We start from the raw sequence: 20,069 nt of genomic DNA on the forward strand, positions 1-20,069 counted from the left end.
TAGAAAGCATTCTGATTTCGATTTATTCTAGAGGCTTATCCTGTGTTCCTTTTCTTTCCTTTAAATGCTTTCATTTTTAGGATAACTGCACGAGCAAGGTACGGTGGGGGATTGGTCACAGTGAACTAGCTAAATTATTAGCTCTATGGTTTTAACATTTTTAGAGAATAAATAGGGCATAAGTTAGAATAGAACCTTCAAAAAGATTTTCTCATTTTTTTTCTGGCTTTGGAATTTAGAATGATTATTTAGGGTGGCTGTGAATCATGAGACTTCACAGCAGAATTAAGGAACATAAAGTGCTTTGGAGAAGGAATAAAAATAAAGGAACAAGAGAGAAATTTGAGGAGGCTTTTACATTGTGTCAGGTTTGTTCCACTGGTCTCTAAAGTATCTCTGAATAGTTCGGAAACCGCTCAAAAAAAGGAGGAAGTTGAATTTACAGGAGTCCTGTAAAAAGCATAGCTAATTTATTGAAATTATTGGAAACAAGTAAGATAAAACAGTTTTATATATTACTAATATATGTAAATTCTATTTTATCTTATTTCCCACCATAGAAGTTTATGAGTTATTTAAAACATCTTTTTCTATTATTTGGTTATACATAGATAAAGTAAAGGCTATAGAATCAATTTAAACTTTTTTTTTTTCAATTTAAACTTTTAACTGAAGCTAGAAAAGACTTTATATCTTCCTTTACCCAGTGGTATATAGTTTTTCCTTCTTGTATTTCTCTACAATTACTTTAATCTTTTTTGTATTTAAACTTTTTTGAGGCAGTATTTGTATTAAAATATTTTAGTATTCAAATGCTTAATGTGTTTGTTTACTCCACCTTTGGGGTTTTATTTTAAAAGATTTGTTTTTATTATTGTGTGGACAGACATGTGCTAAGGTACATGTGCAGGTGTTTGAGGACATTTGGTAGCTGGCTTTCTCCTTTTGGGAACCAAACTGGGCATTATCTGGTGTATCAAGTGCTGATTTTGGTTATGCTATTTCTTTAACTCCTTGTCAAAAATAATGTGCTTGAAGTGTTTATAAGTTAAATGCTGGGTTTTCTTTAAAGTTAGTATTTTAAAGACATGGTCTAAAGACATGGATAGGATATTAGAAAATAGTATTACAGTACTAAACATACTAAATTTGGGGACTGGAGAGATAGCTCAGGGGTTAAGAACACTGGCTGTTCTTCCAATGGTCCTGAGTTCAATTCACAGAAACCACATGGTGGCTCACAACCATCTATAATGAGATCCGATGCCCTCTTCTGACCTGCTGGCACACATGCAGGCAGAATACTGTATAATAAACAAATAAATAAATCTTTTAAAAATCATTAAATTTGTTCCTTATATACTATGTATCTGCTGAAGTATTTAGACTTTGTGTTTGCAATTTATTCAAGTGTTTGGGTAATGGCAAAATATTACATATACATTGTAATACCATTCTCTTGACTTTTTGTTATAAAGATTTTAAAATGAAATGCATGTGCTTTTTGAAGAATTGAAATTTGAATAGAACATTTCCGTCATAATGGAATTCTGTTACAGTTTGATTTACTTCAGAATTTTAGACTGGTTTGCTTTTCATACACATTTTCTCCATGATGTTGCTAAAGTTATTCTCTTCTCCTTAATAGAGTAAAAAGAAGAAGAAAACTGATTTTATTCCTTACAGGGATTCTGTGCTTACTTGGCTCCTTCGAGAAAATCTAGGTATGTTGGCCACTCGTACAAGTTAATTTTGTTGTTGTCATTTTAAAGCTGTTTAATGATGGTCTTTTGTGGCCCATTATTCTGTGTCTGTTTTGGAGAAGAATTATCTCTAGATAGTCATAGTAACTCACTTGAGTGTTTCTTGTCTTGTTCTGTTTTTGAGTTTGATTTTCCCTGGTTGGATTCACGTCCTTCAGGACAGATTCACGTACTAAGGAACAGTTACTTCTCTGCACTTCATCCAGCTACTTACAAATGTTGTTCCTTCTTAAGATCTCCCTGCTCCTATCAAAGCTTATTTATTTTATGTACACAAGTGTTTGCCTGCATGTATGTGTGTGTGCTGTGTGTGTGTGTGCTACCCACAAAGCTCATGAGGCAGCACTGCATCTCCTGGAGGTGCAGGTTGTTGTGAGCCACCATGTGGGTGCTGGGCACAGACACTGTTTTCTGCAAAAGTAGTTAGCACTCTTAATCAAGGAGGCATCTATCTAGCCTTGTCTCAGATACTTAAAAGCTCATATTCCTTTGAATTTTACATAGTAAAGTACAGTCTACATAGTACTACTGATATTTTTTGACCTTTCAGCCATTCTCTTCATTCCTTGCTCCTCATTAAGAAAAAGAAATCAAGCAACTTTCCCATCACTGAGGGCAGTTTTGGTGGAGTGGTGGAGATCTTGATTAGAGTGTTTGGTTGTTTAAGACAGGACCCAGGCTGGCATTGATACCACTTCCAGGGCAGAAATTGTAGGCATGTACTACCATACCTGGCTAGAGTGGTCGTAAGGAAGAGGAGAACAGGAACTGAAGTTAGCAGATTCAGAAAGCAGAATATGAATGGAACAGTGCGTAGCATGGGAACATTTCAGAATGTTATTGGGTTCCGAGCTTGGTGGCACATAGCTGTAATCACAGTACTTAGGAAATGAAGGCAGTAAGCTTGCTAGCTCAAACCAGCACCTAGCCAAAAAAAGAAAAACAAATTGTTTGTTTGTTTGTTTTTTTAATTATATTTTAGGAACTGCTGTCAGCTTTAACACAGTAAATAAAATTCTTCTAAATACTGAGTGTAATTTGAGAGCCTCACAATTTCTTTTCTTAGGTGGAAACTCTCGAACTGCAATGGTTGCTGCTCTGAGCCCAGCAGATATCAACTATGATGAAACTTTGAGCACCCTGAGGTACTCTCCTTTGATCTCAGTAGCTGAGTAGTTCTGTGTACCAGAGATTTTTTTTCACTGTGAGGGGTTGTTTTTTTGATCCTTTTTTCCATAATAAGGGAGAAATTATTTTTGTTATAATGGAGTTTACTTTTGTGGCTTTCAGATTCATTGGTATAAATTAGAGCTTTTTTTTTTTTTTTTTTTTTTTTTTACAGGAAAGATGTTGAGATTGAGATATTTAAATAACTTTTAGATAATAAAACTTTCTAATAGTATTTATCTCTATTAATAGAAGCATTTCTTTCTAAAGAGAGTTTATAGATATGTTCAAGTTGTAAAAAGTAATGCAGTTATCAGTACATATAGCACTGATAAAGTACCAACAGAATATTCATCAGGCTTTTGCATGTGGACTATTTTAATCTGAAACTTTCTTCCCTTCTCCCATTAAAGATATTTTTAAGGGCTGGAGAGATGGCTCAGAGGTTAAGAGCACTGACTGCTCTTCCAGAGGACCTGGGTTCAATTCCCAGCACCCACATGGTGGCTCACCACCATCTATAATGAGAGCTGGTGCCCTCTTCTGGAGCAGGCATACATGTAGACAAAACATTGTATATATAATAAATAAATAAATAAGTCTTTTGAAAAAAGGGTATTTTTTTTCAGTAAGAGAACACTCTGTGGACTGACACACTGGGTTTGCGTCTCTCTTGACCTTAGCCAACCACTTAAATTCTTCTGAGTCTTTGTCACCTCTGTAAGGTGCTCGTACAAATAACTTATTTATCAAGGTTCTTAAAATGTGGAAGTAGTCAGAATGTTTGGTTTAGAGGTAATGGCATGTTATTTATGAGAAGAGTCTCTGGGATATAGCAAGGATGCATTGTCTTTTTGTATCTAGATATGCAGATCGTGCAAAACAAATTAAATGCAATGCTGTTATTAATGAGGACCCTAACGCCAAGCTGGTTCGGGAGCTAAAGGAGGAAGTAACACGACTGAAGGACCTTCTTCGTGCTCAGGGACTGGGAGATATTATTGATAGTAAGTGAACTAAGGATCATACAGACTCTTATTTTTCTCTCCAGATTCTATATTTAAAACAAGCTTAGGGCTGGGTGTGGTGAGCACTTGGGAGGCAGAGGCAGACTGATCTCAGTGAGTTCGAGGCTAGCCTGATCTACCCAGCGAGCTGCAGGCCAGCCAGAGCTACACAGTGAGACCATATCTCAAATAAGTAAGTAAAGTAAGCTTAGATTTTAAAGATTTAATGGAACTAAATGGTAGTACAAGTGGTTTTATGAGGTTGTTTCTTCTTAAAATGTCAGTGAAATAACCTCAAATTTTCTTTATGTACAATAAACCCTGATATCCAAATCATTTTTTTTTTATTTTAAATTTATTCTGGAAAATTAACCATTTCATAAAAATATTACTTGGAAGCTTTTGTTCCCTGGATTGACGTAGTAGTAATAATGCATACGTGAGAACCCACCATTCAAGTCTACTTTCAGTAAGATTTGCCTTTGAATGGCCCTTGTTCTCCATGGAAGAGTGAAGAGGGAAAGTCCAATTCCTCTCAAGTTCAAGAGCTAGACTTCCAGAAAGTGCTGCTGCACAGTGTGCTTTTATAGTGCATGCTTTTTATAATCTCAGTTATCTCTCATACAGTGTGTAATCCAACTTCTAAGTTGTGGTTGGCAGTGCAGCTCATTATTGCTCATTGTTTAGCATGTGCAAAGCTCTGGTTTTAGCCTCAGCATTTTAGAAAAAAGTTCTTGCCATAAAATAGCTTATTCAGATAGAATATAGGTTTGTTTAATAAAACATTTTTTATTTTTAATGTAAAAATATTGTATACTTTGAAATATTAACAGATTTCTAACCCTTCTCCAACTTAGCTCTTATTGACTGGAACCTGTATTTTAATTAATATAATTTGTGAAAATGATAATATATATTACTGAATCTTCATTTTTTTTATCTTCCAAATGCTACTCTATTCCCACTCTATGTCAATTTTGAATCTGAACTTTGACCCTTCTTGTATTTTCCCTCCTGCTTACCTTTAGTTGATCCATTGATTGATGATTACTCTGGAAGTGGAGGCAAATGTGTGTATATCATGTATTGGTTATTTCTAGTACACTGACTTGCTAACCTGCCTTTGCTGGGTCAGCCTTACATGAGCTTTGCATGCCAGCAGTCCTAACAGGGAAATCCCAGACAGAGTGTACTGTAAAATCCAATTCTCTTGTTTTTACCCTTCTTCATTTAGCAAAGTAATTTGATTAATTTTAGTTTATGCCTTTACTGAAGTTGTGAGGTGTAGAATTTGAGTCTTTCACTCAGTCTTCAGTGTTTCTATCTATATAATTAAATAAAATTCAAAATCACAGTAGATAAGGTTAGTGATAATAGCAGCTCACATTTTTTGAATACCTATAATATACCTGGCCCTGTTCTAGGCACCTTAAACATACTATCTCTTTTTAAATTCTGTTATTGATAAAATTACTTTATTCCTATTTTTCCATAGCCAGGAGTGGTTCATTTTCTGAGGTACCATGGTTTCTTACGTTTAGGTTAGGCAGTTTAGCTCAGAGCTCTTGCTTTTAATCATTACTACATAAACACCTTTTCCCCCTCTTGAATTGCTTCCTTCTATGATCCAGTTACTTAATAGAAAATTTCCTTTTTAATTATTGTAAATGTGAGTCTTTGTATAATTACAGAAATCATTTCTAGTTAGCCAGACTGTGATTAAAGAGCTCTGTGCATTTTGGGTTAGTACTCACCTGTGCATACGCTCCATTGATTCTCCTCATTTCCTTGAGCCTTATCTTATTGATCATTAGATAGACATTTTTTCCTCCTTTCATAAATTAAAGACTTTAAATAGATATCTAAAGTGTATAAATTAAATGAAGATATATCTTACAAAAGATCACAGACCATTTTCTCCATATAAATGTTAGCAAGGAAATAGTATTTATATTTTTAAGATAACTCATCAAGATATGTCAGATCTCAAAAAAAAAAAAAAGATATCTCAGATCTCAGTTTGGGGATTAATTTTTAGGTTCTATTGATTTGTTTATCTTTAAAAAGTCATTTCAGACAAGGGAATATGTAGGAAACTTCAGAGTACTCATTACTGTGCTTTCTAAGCCCAGAGGACGGCCATGCCCAGACACACATGTGGCTCTTGCCGGGAACAGCTCTGTCTGAGATCTCCAAAACTGAGGGATATTGGTGTGGAGAGGGTGCCTTCTTGTTCTTGCTTTTGTGTTCAAGGTGCTGCTGCTGGCCTGTTGCCTATCTATTCTCTGAGCCACTGTGGCATTTCCTGAAAACCATGCATGACTAAGTTTTAATCTTGTGTCCACAAGGAAAGCAGCCCTGGCCACTTCTCAGTTTCTCTTAGATCTCTTTAATTCATTTTAGGGCTGCATGTGTCCACAGGACCTTCTAATCTCCACCCATCCCTCCTTCCCACCTTGCTGCCATCATCTGATGGATGATTTTCGCTCCAGTTCCTGTTTGCTTTTAAAAACATGCCTCTTTGCTTGTTTCCTGATGTTCTATATTTGCAGATGGTAGTTTTCAAACTGTCTTGAAGCAACTACCATAGGCTTTAAGGGGCTTCAAGAACTGGTTTTCATTAAAGAGTAAAGATGACTAAACCCTTGAGTGACTCTTTTTCCCAACTACTTCTATTGCCTCATATTCTTTAACAAAAACCTAGTTTTGCTAAGAATTTAAGTAATGTAGATTTTTCTCCAATTTAAAAGTGAGGACCAACAAGATGGGTCAGTGGGTAAAGGTGCTTGCTACCATTTAGACCCTGACTCCTACATTGTGGAAGGAGATAACTGACTCTCACAAGTTGCCCTGACCACACAGGGACACACACAATAAATAAATGCAATTTTAAAACCTTTTAATGAGCTAATTTTAATGTGGAAATGTAATCAGATATGGTGGCACACATCTGAAATCCTAGCAGTATCAGCACTCAGGAGTAGGAAACCAAAGAGTCAGGAGTTCAAGGTCATTCTTGGTCATATAGCAAGTGTGAGGTTAGGCAGAACTGCATGAGTCCCACTTTTCAAGCCAACAAACAGGACAAAAAGGATTGTAGCCATGTTTATTTAAAAGGATGGTTAATGAATGAAATACAAAAAAAGCAAATCAGTGAGTTTTGTTATTGATGGACTCTTACCAGGACCACGTTTAAGAGCATAATTTTCAGCTGTATTCCAGACCTTAATTAGTGAAAATAGGTCTTGAAAACTTGCCTGTTATACTGGGAAAGAGGCTTAACAGTGGCTCAGTGATTGTGCCATTAGAAGGGTTTCACTTCAATTATCAAATAGTTTTTGTTTGCTGTGACTCATAAATTAAAAATATACTAAAACTTATTAATTAACTAATTGTTCTTTCCAGCCATTCATGACCAAGTTCATATCATACTTCCTCAAAATTATTCTCATTTCTGTATTACCTTTTAATTTAGAATGTATTTTGGCTGTTAAAATGTGGCTATGCAGAAACTCTACTAAATGCTCAGAGTCGTAACTAACATTTCTTAAATTTTTGTCTGAATTCCATTAAACACTAAAGTAGGCCAATATGTGGTATTAATTACTATTCTTCCCTTTCTGTTAAACACTACTGGAGTTTAAAAATATAGTAAAACTGTAGATATTGAAGGTGTAGAATAGTAGGAAGAATTGAAGGACTGTAGTTTACCTGCTTAAGAAAAACATCTTTGAAGCTCTGGTTATACCCTACACATTAGAAACATCTCATTTCTAAATTCACAAGTGGCTAACTGCTTAGGAGCAAATACTGAAGAGCGACATGTTTTAGAACTGCCATCTAGTACAGTCTGTAGCTTGTCTCTGTGTTATAGCTGTGTTAGTCTTGGCGCTTTGATGCTGTCCTTTCTCACACTGGTGTTCCTTCCTGTCTTTTTTTCTCCTCTGCTCCTTGCCTTCTCTTTTTCTACTTTCCCTTCTTTCTGTCTCCCAGATCTGAAAGATTTTCAGAACAATAAGCATAGGTACTTGCTAGCCTCTGAGAATCAACGCCCTGGCAATTTTTCCACAGCATCCATGGGGTCCCTTACTTCATCTCCATCTTCATGCTCACTTAATAGTCAGGTGGGCTTAACATCTGTGACCAGTATTCAAGAGAGGATCATGTCTACACCTGGAGGGGAAGAAGCCATTGAACGTCTGAAGGTAAGTCTGAAGATTGAATGCAAAAGCATTCTATGTTGTTCTGGAAGGCAGAACTAGGACTGAATGAGCTTCACAGAAATTTTGGCTTAGCACATGGAGATGTTAACAGAAATGCCCTGAAATTGAAATTATTTGTTTTATTTAAGTTAATTTCTTTTTATCAGAGTGCTTGAGTTTTACTTGGCCAGAGGTGGAAAGGTCGTAAGTTAGCCATACAAAAAAGCTGAGTAGTAGAGATTTCCATTAGTTTACAGGTAATTTTATAAGTCACAGTGACGTTGCTTGTTAGAATTTAGTTTTAAAGCCAGACATGGTAGCACAAACCTGTTAACGCAGTATTTAGAAGATGGAGAAAGGATGATGAGGTATTCAGGGTCATCCTGGCTACATAGTGAGTTTGAGGACAGCCTAGGCAATGTGAAACCTTTTCTAAAGTAGTAATAATTTAGCTTTAAATGAAATAACTAGTTGGAAAATTTGGTTTCATTGAAGATAGAATTCTCCGTAGAGCCACTCTTCTATTAGTAACATTATTATACAACTAACTGGAAGTTTGAACATTTGAGTAGTGATATCAGGTTTATTAGGCTATGTGAAATTGTAACTTCTAGAACTCTTCAGAAAGCCCTTAGTTATGGGAGAAGAGGGCTTTCTCCTCCTGTTTAGTGCAGTTGGGGTTCCGGAGCCGTGGTGCTGCACATCTGCGGATTGCCCACTGTACTGGTTACTTGTTGGAACCGAGTGCCTGAGAAGAAGTAACTGTAGGGAGAGTTTACTTTAGCACATGGTTTGAGGTTAGTCTAAAGAGAAGGCATGGCTGGAAGAGTGTGAGGCTGCTTGTTCACATCTTTGTAGATCAAGAAACGGAGAAAGGAGAATGCCAGTACCCAGGTGCCTTCTCTTTTCCTTTCTTTATTTCAGTCTAGGGCCCCAGCTCATAGGATGGCGCTGCCACATTCATGGTGGCTCTTTGCTGTTCAGCTTCTCTGGCAGTGCTCTCACAGACACAGTCAGATATGCATCTAACTTCAGATTCAGTTAACCATCACATCATGCCTGGCTCCCAGCTCTGCAGGTGGAGGGTTCTTCCAGTCTGTTGCTGGCTGTATCCACTTCTGTCTTGTCTCTTCCTCAGTATGAAAACCAGGAGCAGTACTTCTCCTCTTCCCTTCAGTGACTACAGTGAGAGCAGACAGGTGTCATCTGTGGTGCCAGGCATCAGGCCACATTAGGAGCATCATGTTTTCTCTTTTCCTGCTTGCTATCTCCATATTGTTTCTTTCTGCCTTTTGGCCTTTGTGTTCAAGAGTCCCAGTGCAGGGGAAACCACTTAGGATATGGGAAGTCACACCCATGCTTCCAGTCAAGGATCCTCTTTACCATCACCCAGTATTGCCACTACCAATTGCTGCCCATCCAAAGACCGTTGTGGGCAGTGGTACTCTAATAGGTAAAGGATAAGAAAGAAAGGAAGGCAGGCAGGCTGGCTTGTTGAACATCTTCACTACAGAAGTCAGTGAATCAGTCAGATGCTTTTACTGTCTTTTTCAGGGGAAGCTGTAACAGACTTTATATGAAGTAGGTTTCAGACTCCTTTTTTATCACCACATCCTTTTTCTTGACATTTTCTTCAACAAGAAGTTGCTTCCAAAATAAAAGCAATGTTTTTGGGTCTTGATTCAGAAAGGCAGTGGTGTTCTAAAATGCCTGGCAAAAGGACAAGGAGGAGAAATTTTTGTATTCAGGGTTGCAGGGTACAGGGTAATCTTTTTTGTAAAATTGACTTGGAAGCCATGTCACAGATGGTACTGAAGTCCTGTGTGAGAAGGTGTCTTCACTCACAAATTTCCTCGTAAGTCAGGGTCAGTTACTGTGTTGCTAGCACGACTCTGGCAATAGGGAAAAATTAACTTCCATTATTATTATTATTATTATTATTACTATTTAATTTTTTTCCAAGACTGGGTGTTTCTGTGTAGCCTTGGCTGTCCTGGACTTACTTTGTAGACCAGGCTGTCCTCAAACTCAGAGCTATACCTGCCTCTGCCTCCCTGACTGCTGGGATTACAGACATGTGCCACCACGCCTGGCTCCCTCTTATTATTTTATATTAAATGTTTATTTCCTTTAGGGATTTTGAATCTTAACTATTTTTATACTGTGCCTTTATACTGCACAAAATGAGATTACCTCCCCCTCCTTTGGTGTAAAGGAGAAATTTCTTTCTGGTTGCCAGCTAGAACCAACTGAAAATAATGCCACATGTTAGGAGTCAAGACAGTAACTAGGATTTTTTTTTTAAAATTAGGTCACCCAGTGTTTTCCAAATGGCTTTTAGGGAATAACGCCATCATTATTCAAGGAACACCCCCCCCCACAACTGCCTACATCTCATGAAAACAAAGCTATAATACTTTAGTCAGCAAATAAATTGCTCTCTTAATTTTTCTTGAAGCAACATAAGTAAAACATTTCTTTCCCTAGCTTTATTCTAGAGTACAAATGGCTCCCTTACAGCTTTGTGCTCCGTCTCATGTGGTAGCTCACTGAAGCATAAGCGCTTTGGCTCTGCGTTTATTTTGTGTCTGGAGAGTGGACAGACCTGCATTTTAATGATGCAGAGAGCATCTTTCGTCCAGAGTGTGGGGCAGCAGTTGTACAGTACAAATGCTTGAGAGTGTCTTAGGAGCTGCATTCCTAAGGCATGACACTGCAAGAGGAAAATGCTGCGATGGAAAACAGGAACAGTGGAGGTTAACTCGTCTCCCTAATGGTTTATTTGCCTTTGCTTCTCTATATTTTTAACTTAAGGTCAGTGTTTGTTCATACATTGCTTTTACCTAGGTACCGCTCCTTCTTTCTCCACTGAATAGCCTATTTCTACATATAATGTTAATATCTCAATTTCTCTACAAATTTCTCTGGGAAAAAAGGGGGAGAGGGGCTGAAGAGATGGCTCAGAGGTTAAGAGCATTGACTTTTCTTCCAAAGATCCTGAGTTCAATTCCCAGCCACCACATGGTGGCCAGTAACCATCTATAGTGAGATCCAGTGCCCTCTTCTGTCATACAGGCACATGTGCAGGCAGAACACTGTATAAACAATAAGTAAATTTTTGAACAAAAAAAGAAAAAAAAAAAAAGATACTGTTATGTAATTTTTCTTTGAAGCCTCCACTTGAACTGAGTTGAAATCCCTGTATGCGTGATTTGGTCTTTTCACTCAGTAAAGTTTTGAACATGAGCCACTGGCTCTGATGTTTACAGACTCACATCAAAGTCAGTACTGTGAGTGCCATTACCAAGACTCAACCTATAAATATCTATAAGCATCCATCACAGAAATGGGCAGGGCAAATCTGTGCTAAGCAGTCTGATGGCCCCACACTTGGAACTCAGGAAGCATGCTGTTCGATACAGTGAAACCTTAGCTACCTGATGGCTTCAAGGAGTGTTCCATGGAGTAAGCATCTAATCTTCTAAATGTCAAAACTTAAACTACAATTTTTTTTTGTGGACTTATTTCTTTTTCCCCTATCAAATTTACTGCCTTCTCATTGAATCATTGAGAGGAAATAAAACACTGGACATAGTGGCACAGGCCCTGTAGTCTCAGCTCTTCGGAGGCTGAACCAGGAGGATCAGCAGCATCTATGGCTAAATGAATCTAAGACCGGATGAGGCTGCATGAGACTCTGTCCCAAAGTGAAAATAAAGAGATAAAAAGAGTGAATGAATAAAAGAATAAATACATAAATGTAAAGAAAGATCAGTAATACGAAGCCCAGCTCAAGGAGTAGGATAGGCTTAGGTTAATTTCTTATCTGTAGAATGATTGTAGAATAAATGGTTATTCAGTCTTTGCTAGCACTAAAGGTTTGCTAGTGTGCCACTCAATGAACATTTCCTCCATGCTGTTGGAGCTTTTTGTTTGTTTGTTTGTTTGTTTGTTTTGTTTTGTTTTGAGACTTGGTTTCTTGTGTGGCCCTGGGTGTCCTAGAACTCGCTCTATAGACCCGGTTGGCCACAGAGATCCACCTGCCTCTGCCTCCCAAGTGCTGGGATTAAAGGCGGGCACTGCCACCACCTGACTTTTCTTGAAGCTTTTTAAAAACATTGTTATATTATAACTTGAAGCCTTGATTTGAAAAAAAAAAAAAAGTGCCTTTGCATTTTTGGGTGTTGATATCACCCGTCCTCTGTCTTGTGCACATGTACACATGGATTCATTATTTGCCTATTTTTATTAGGAGTTGGAAGATATGTGTGTTTGATGTTTACTTAATTTTAGGCTTAATTTTAAGTTTGGATTGTTTTTGAGGTAAGAAAAGATGAAATAGTAGTAAGAAAAGATGAAATAGAATTAAAAACAAATTTATGATTCTTACCTTTTCAAAGAAAAAAAAAGAGCCCATCGCTTTAGATGGTCCTTTTTTCCCAAAGGGTACTATTACCTGTTTTTATACTTTCCTTGTTAAACATGGTATGTTAAATTATGACTCTTCTACTTCAACCTGTGCATCCTTCCATAGGAATCAGAGAAGATCATTGCTGAGTTGAATGAAACCTGGGAAGAGAAGCTTCGTAAGACAGAAGCTATCAGAATGGAGAGGTCAGGAGATGAAAATCTTGGATGCTGCTAAGTTTTGGGATTGTGTTTGGAGCTGTATTAAAGGGTCACAGCAGTAGGAAGATTGAGAACCACTGCTATAGGGGGTCAAGTGCGTAATAGTTACCACACCTGTATGTTGTTGGGATTGAGAAAAATCATACTAAGTAAAGGAGATTTTTATTTGTAAAAAGTAGACTTTACTTGGCAAAGGACCATATGTAAAAGCTGTTTTGACTCTAGAGTTACTTTTTGTAGAACCTTTTGTGTAAAAGGTATAGTTTAGGTTGCAAACTTTTAACAAATTCTTATTCTGTTTATACTGTTGCAATAATTGCACACGTCTTTTTTTTAAAGTAAGTTCTTCCTCCTTTATGAAAATGAGGGAGAAATGAGCTTTGATGTACTGATTAGCAAATGTGACAAAGAATTGTCTTACTTATGCTAGATGTTTTAAACTAGAATTATTGGGGCAGGCAAGTACCTGTCTCAGCAGGTAAAGGTGCTCGCCACTCAAGCCTGATTGCCTGAGTTTGAACCCTAAGTCCCACAAAGAGGGGGAAGGAGAGAATCAAATTCACAAATTGTTCCCACAATAACAGGCACACACGCACACAAACACACATGCACACATACAACAAATAAACAAAAACAAAAATAAAACCTTCCTAGAATTACTGTACAAAAATGGTGGGGAGCATGGGAATATAACATTTGAAAAAAAAAAATCACATTTACAGACTATACTTAATGTAGCCACTCCCACTTCACTTACATCTGTGGCTTCACTAATGTTAAAACCAGAGTGCTGGCTCCCAAGTTACCTTGATTGCATTCTTAGATTCTGGGGAAATTGTTTGTTCATGTTGGATGCACAGCCTTAAGGAATAGAACCTTTCGTATTTCTTACCTGGATGAACAGCATTTCTGCATGTGATATTCTGTGTGATAAGTGTATCATTCTGTATGGTTCTTGCCAGCGTTACACACAGCCCACTGTTCTTGCTTTGTCTGTCTTGTTTTCCAGCTCTTTTAAAACTAATGTAATTGACATTTTGGTATTAATATTCTGATTTATTCGATTTTTTTGTTTTTGTTTTTCTAGAGAAGCCTTGTTGGCTGAGATGGGAGTTGCCATACGGGAAGATGGAGGGACACTTGGCGTTTTCTCACCTAAAAAGGTAGGAAACCATGTTGTAAAACTCAAACAAAACAGTTTGTCTCAGTAACTCACTTCATGTCTTTCAGATATACCCATTTTTTCTAGATCCTTAACTTAAGTTCAGATATTTCTGCTTTCATCTTACAGTACAAGGACAACCCAGTTGTCAAATGATTATAGGTTTTACAAAAGATAAAACCTAGGGCAATGCGCCTGTACCTTTTAGCCCTGGGTACATTTAAGCATCTTCTTGTTGCTCCTCTTGTCATCCTGACCTAGCTGAGCGCCAGTTGCTTCTGCTATGCTCTCGTCAATGTCCAGTGCTTGCCTAGCATGCAGTTATTAGCACTGGGTTTGATTTCTAGTTCCAGTCATTTTGAGGAGGGTGCTGGATATCTATAATCCCAGCGTGTAAGAGCTGGAGGCTCTGTAACTTCTGGGAACCATTTTTAGCTGTTGATGTTTGTGAACTTCCAGCCATTTCTTTTAATAAAGCAGCTCCAATCTCTACCCTCTAGATTGACCCTCTGCTCCCTTTTCAGCATGCTTTTTTTTTTTTTTTTAGATTTATTTATTTTTTATGAATGTTCTATCTGCATGTACACCTAAAAACTAGTAGAGGACATCAGATCCCACTATAGGTGGTTGTGAGCCACTATGTATGTAGTTTCTGGGAATTGAACTTAGGTCCTCTGGAAGAGCAGTCAGTGTTCTTAACCACTGAGCCATCTCTCTAGCTCCCAAGCAGGCTTTTTTTATTTTATTTATTTATTTATTTTTTATTAATTACACTTTATTCACTTTGTATCCCCCTCATAAGCCCCTCTCTTCTCCCCTCCCGGTCCTATCCTCCCTCCCCCTTCTTCACAAATACCCCTCCCTAAGTCCACTGATAGGGGAGGTCCTCCTCTCCTTCCTTCTGATCTTAGTCTATCAGATCTCATCAGGAGTGGCTGCATTGTCATCTTTTGTGGCCTGGTAAGGCTGCCCCACCCTCAGCAGGAGGTGATCAAAGAACAGGCCAATCAGATTATGTCAGAGGCAGCCCCTCTTCCCATTACTATGTAACCCTCTTGGACACTAATCTGCCATGGACTACATCTGTGCAGGGGTTCTAGGTACATCTATGCATCTCCATGCATGGTATTTGGTTGGAGTATGAGTCTCTGGGAAGACCCCTGTGTTCAGATTTTCTGGTTCTGTTGCTCTCCTTGTGGAATTCCTGTCCTCTCCAGATCTTACTATTTCCCACTTCTTACATAAGATTCCATGCACTCTGCCCAACAGTTGGCCATAAGTCTCAGCGTCTGCTTTGATAGTCTGCAAGGCAGAGGCTTTCAGAGGCCCTCTATGGCAGGTTCCTAGGTTGTTTCCTGTTTTCTTCTTCTTCTGATGTCTATCCTGTTTGCCTTTCTGGATGGGGATTGAGCATTTTAGTCAGGGTCCTCTCTCTTAATTAGTTTCTTTAGATGTACAGATTTTAGTAGGTTTATCCTATGTTATATGTCTATATGAGTGAGTATATACCATGTGTGTTTTTCTGCTTCTGGGACAGCTCACTCAGGATGATCCTTTCCAGGTCCCACCATTTACCTGCAAATTTCATGATTTCCTTGTTTTTTCATTGCTGAGTAATATTCCATTGTGTAGATGTACCACAATTTCTGCATCCATTCTTCAGTTGAGGGGCATCTGGGCTGTTTCCAGTTTCTGGCTATTACAAATAAAGCTGCTGCAAACATGGTTGAGCAAATGTCCTTATTGTGTACTTGAGCCTCTTTTGGATATATGCCTAGGAGTGGTATGGCTGGATCTCGAGGAAGCGCTTTATTTTATGTGTCTGTTTTGCCTGTGTGCACATTATGAATGCCAAATGCATGCCTGGGTCAGATCTTCTGCAACAGAAATGCTTGTGAGCACCCATGTAGGTACTTGGGATCAAACCTGGGTCTTGTAGAGGAGCTGACAGTTGTCTTACCTACTGAACTATGTCTCTAGCCCCATTATTATTATTATTATTATTATTATTATTATTATTATTATTATTTACTTTTTTTTTTTTTTGAGACTGGGTTAGTCCTGACTGGCCTGAAACTCTGTGTAGATCAGGTTCACCTTGATATCCACGTGTCTCTTCCTCCATAGTGCTAGGGCTAAAGATACATGCTGCCATGCTTAGTAGAACTCATAATCTTGTGTGTGTGTGTGTGTGTGTGTTTTGTTTTTTGAGACAGGGTTTTACTATGTAGCCTTAGCTGTCCTGAACTTGCTTTGTAGACCAGGCTGGCCTTGAACTCACAGAGATCCGCCTGCCTCTGCCTCCCTGAGTGCTGGGATTACAGCCATGAGCCACTGCATCCTTCTAGAACTCATGTTCTTAAACAGGATGTGATAGTCAAGTCTGAGGAGGCCTTTTATTAATGACAAAGTTACAGCTAGGACTTCTGTTGACCCTCTCACTTTAGGCATTCTGGGGACTCTGAGAAACTTTTAGGCTCAGTATATCCCTGCTGCTACAGCCTTCTCATGCTGTCTTGCCCCAAACTGATAATCTATAACCTTTTCCAGACTCCACATCTCGTTAACCTCAATGAAGACCCACTAATGTCGGAGTGTCTGCTTTATTATATCAAAGATGGAATTACAAGGTATATTTGCTTCATTTGAGTCATTTAATGTTTTCTTCTAGAGATTGATAACTAAAGGAATTGTCCAAAAATTGTAATAATTCACTATTTCTTCTTTCTGAAATGATTATAAATTATCTTCTCTTCTTTTCATGGTTTTAAGTGGAACCAGTTAGCACTTAGTTTTCTCTGGAAGAACCTGAATAAAAATTACCCCATATAACAACATGCAAGAGTTCACTAGCAAACTTGGAGCGCCCTGTTTCTTATATTGTGTAAATTATATCAGTGTGTTGATCATGTACAGATATTCATCACACTTGAGAATAAAATTTGTAGTTGAAAGCACCTGATACAAAAAAGCAGTATGTATGTATATGTATATATACATATATATACACACACATATACATACATACATACATATGTGTGTATATATAAAAGGAAGTTCTTTGGGAGAAAGCAGTTCATTGTCTATAAGTGCTTTTTGTGCCTGAATGTCCCTGTGAAACACTTTCCTTTGTGTTCAGGGTTGGCCAAGCAGATGCTGAGCGGCGCCAGGACATAGTGCTGAGTGGGGCTCACATTAAAGAAGAGCATTGTATCTTTCGGAGTGAGAGAAACAACACTGGTGAAGGTGAGAGTTTTGTGTTTTACTTTCTCAAGCAGCTTTTTTTCTCTGGAGCATGAGAAATCCTTAAGATTGGGAGTTCCCTATCTCTGTTAGTGGAATTTTTGTGTCAATCAAATATTGAAAAATAGAAAAACCTGGGATGTTTATAAATGCAAGGACACACATAGCTACTTAACATGAAAATAGCATGAACTAAAGGAGCCCATTTGTTACTGCCAAGAACTGAGCAGGATGCAGGCAATTAGGTTTGGTCTTGAATTTTAACTATTTAACAGAAAAGTAAGAGAAAAATGACTGTTCTATGTAACAGGAGAGTTGAAAAATCTCTAGTATTAGGCCAATAGAAGTTTTTTTCTTTTTATCTTAAAGGGAAGAAAAGGCCAATTTTGTGTGAGTCCCCACCCCAACCCAATTCATTAACAGGACAGCAGCTATCTAATGACATTTTTATGCTGTATGCTAGCTTCTTCCCTGACTATATAATTCTTCCTTAACCAAAATGTTAGCATTTATTTATGTATCATACTTAAGATTTCTGCTGTAGCAGATTTTATCAAAATTAGTATTTTCTGTTTTCTTCTGAGGTTTGTGAAATTTAGTTAAATGTTTTTAGCATAGCCATGGCTTCCAATAGCTTCTTATACTGACAGAAGTTCTAATATCTTGAAACAAACAAAAATAGCAAAACTCCACACAAACAAACAAAAACCCTTGCTTTATAGACACTTCAGTCTCTTGGTTGGTTATAAGGATCTATTCTAGTTACTGAGTCCTGATAGTGAAGCACTTTTCATTGTGTGATTGCACTAGTTTATGATAATAACATCAGTTTGTATTCTTCTTAGTTGTTGTGACTTTAGAGCCCTGTGAGCGCTCAGAAACATATGTGAATGGCAAGAGGGTGGCTCATCCTGTGCAGCTGCGCTCAGGTAAGGCTGAGAAGATGCCCGACATCGACGGCCATGTACATATGGCCTGTGTGAGCAGCTCAGACTCTGACTCTTCATTTAAAGGCTAAACTTAGCCTAGGATTTATGTTCTTGTAAAGCTACAGAAGTGTCTTTTTAATCTCGCCTGTTGTTCTCATTAAGAAGCCCTGGTTGAATTCACTATATAGACCAGGTAGGCCTCACGAAGGTTTTCCCATCTCTGCTTTCTGTTGGGATTAAAGGCATGGGCCATCACACCCAGCCTACCAGCTGTCTTTTTGTATGAAGAGAGTAAGATTGTGTTTCTTTGAGATAGGTTTTCCCTGTGTAGCCTAGGATGACCTCAAAGTTGTAAACCTTTGGCCTCCTGAGTGCTAGGATCACAGGCATTTGCCACCCTTCCTGGCAAGATTAACATTTTAAAAACTAGAACTGTTTGTTAAAATGGATTCCTTGGAACTGGGGCTTTAGCTGAGTGGTAAAGCACATTTGTTAGTGTGTACAGGGCCCTGGATTTGATTCACAGCACTTCAAAGCAAATAAATTCTCACCCTGTCTCTGTTTTGTTCTAGGGAACCGTATCATTATGGGTAAAAACCATGTTTTTCGTTTCAACCACCCTGAACAAGCCCGAGCTGAACGGGAGAAGACTCCCTCTGCGGAGACCCCCTCTGAGCCAGTGGACTGGACATTTGCTCAGAGAGAGCTTCTTGAAAAACAAGGAATTGATATGAAACAGGAGATGGAAAAGAGGTAATCCATAAGTGTTACACAGCCTGTATGATGCTCTGAAACATGTAGTAGCTTTCACAACAGCCTGATTTCATAACTTTTTTTTTTTTTTTTTTTTGGTATTTTGTTTCTGTTTTACTTCTAGGCTACAGGAAATGGAGATTCTGTACAAAAAGGAAAAGGAGGAAGCTGATCTTCTTTTGGAGCAGCAGAGACTGGTAGGAATCTGTCCTAAATCGGCAACTATTGGGAAGGGCGCTTGTTCTCACACCTCTAGCTCTCATTGGTGCCATGCATTAGCCTTCATCTTCTTAGTGAAGAACTGTTATATATCTTCTGGCAATCTTAGTTTGAGAAAACATCTACAGAGGTACTGTTTTGTACCTTATCTTTCTTAAAATTAAATCTTTACTTCTGTCATATTCAAGAGCTTTTTGAAGAAATAATAAGAGCGTTATGACACCTTTGCCCTTTGGTAGTGCCTTTTGAATGTGCACCAGTAGTGGTTTTTTAAATGATAGTAACTAAATATTGAATTTTGTGGGAGTTTGCCTTGGTTTTGTTTCTGGCCACCTGATAGTACTAATTCTCTGCTCATAGGCTGATGTGGGGTTGTTCTTGTGCTGGGCAGGTTGTTTTTCTTTTCTTTCTTGTTTTCTTTTGTTTTTAAGTTAAACTGTGTCTAAAAGTGTTGCTGCACAGTTGCATGTGTTAATCCTTTTCTGTTGCCCTGCATGAAGTCTGAAATCTCAGTATGGTTCTCAGTGGCTTTTGTGGTACCAGTGTAGCAGGGCTGTACACCCATCTCAGGAGAGGGACACTGCTGGCTCTGGGGTGAGAAAGGATTTGGATAAACAGTTGGAAAGTCAGTTGATCATCTCAGCCATAATGGGTTAGCACTTTATGATTATTTCCAAAGTTTTATAAAAGTGTCTTATGAATAAACAAATTGCTCTTAGTAGATTTTATATTTAAAGCCAGTCACAATGCCCTAATAGTAAGAAGTTCCATATTGTTGGATATGGTGGCATACACCTTTAATTCCAGCACTTGAGAGGTAGAGGCAGGAGAATCTCTGAATTTGAGGCCAGCCTGATCTACACAGTGAGTTCCAGGACTTCAGGGGTACAAAGATTGAATACAATTGATATAGTTTAGGAAGTTACCTTTTGTAAAAAAAAAAACAACCAAAAAAAACAGAAAAGGAAGCAATGAGAAAGCAGGGAGAAGGACCC

General features: G+C 38.1%; 1 protein-coding gene across 7 annotated transcripts in view; it reads left to right on the top strand.

Moving 5' to 3' along the window:
- Kif1b (kinesin family member 1B) overlaps window positions 1-20,069 on the top strand; it is a 138,899-nt gene that overhangs the window by 45,641 nt on the left and 73,189 nt on the right. For 3 of the 7 annotated variants that reach the window (XM_055615358.1, XM_055615360.1, XM_055615361.1), the window contains exons 10-20: window positions 1,649-1,724; window positions 2,830-2,908; window positions 3,795-3,937; window positions 8,009-8,142; window positions 12,674-12,753; window positions 13,856-13,931; window positions 16,481-16,560; window positions 17,070-17,176; window positions 18,019-18,102; window positions 18,675-18,855; window positions 18,980-19,052. In XM_055615358.1, the coding sequence (XP_055471333.1) occupies window positions 1,649-1,724; window positions 2,830-2,908; window positions 3,795-3,937; window positions 8,009-8,142; window positions 12,674-12,753; window positions 13,856-13,931; window positions 16,481-16,560; window positions 17,070-17,176; window positions 18,019-18,102; window positions 18,675-18,855; window positions 18,980-19,052 (1,113 nt within the window). Of the gene's footprint in view, window positions 1-80; window positions 99-1,648; window positions 1,725-2,829; window positions 2,909-3,794; window positions 3,938-4,965; window positions 5,008-7,930; window positions 8,143-12,673; window positions 12,754-13,855; window positions 13,932-16,480; window positions 16,561-17,069; window positions 17,177-18,018; window positions 18,103-18,674; window positions 18,856-18,979; window positions 19,053-20,069 lie in introns of all 7 variants that reach the window. The other 4 variants (XM_055615356.1, XM_055615359.1, XM_055615354.1 and 1 more) reach the window with 3 other exon arrangements.

Source organism: Psammomys obesus, unplaced genomic scaffold (genome assembly GCF_907164565.1).
Source record: "Psammomys obesus unplaced genomic scaffold, mPsaObe1.curated_primary_1811, whole genome shotgun sequence".
Lineage (NCBI taxonomy): Eukaryota > Metazoa > Chordata > Mammalia > Rodentia > Muridae > Psammomys > Psammomys obesus.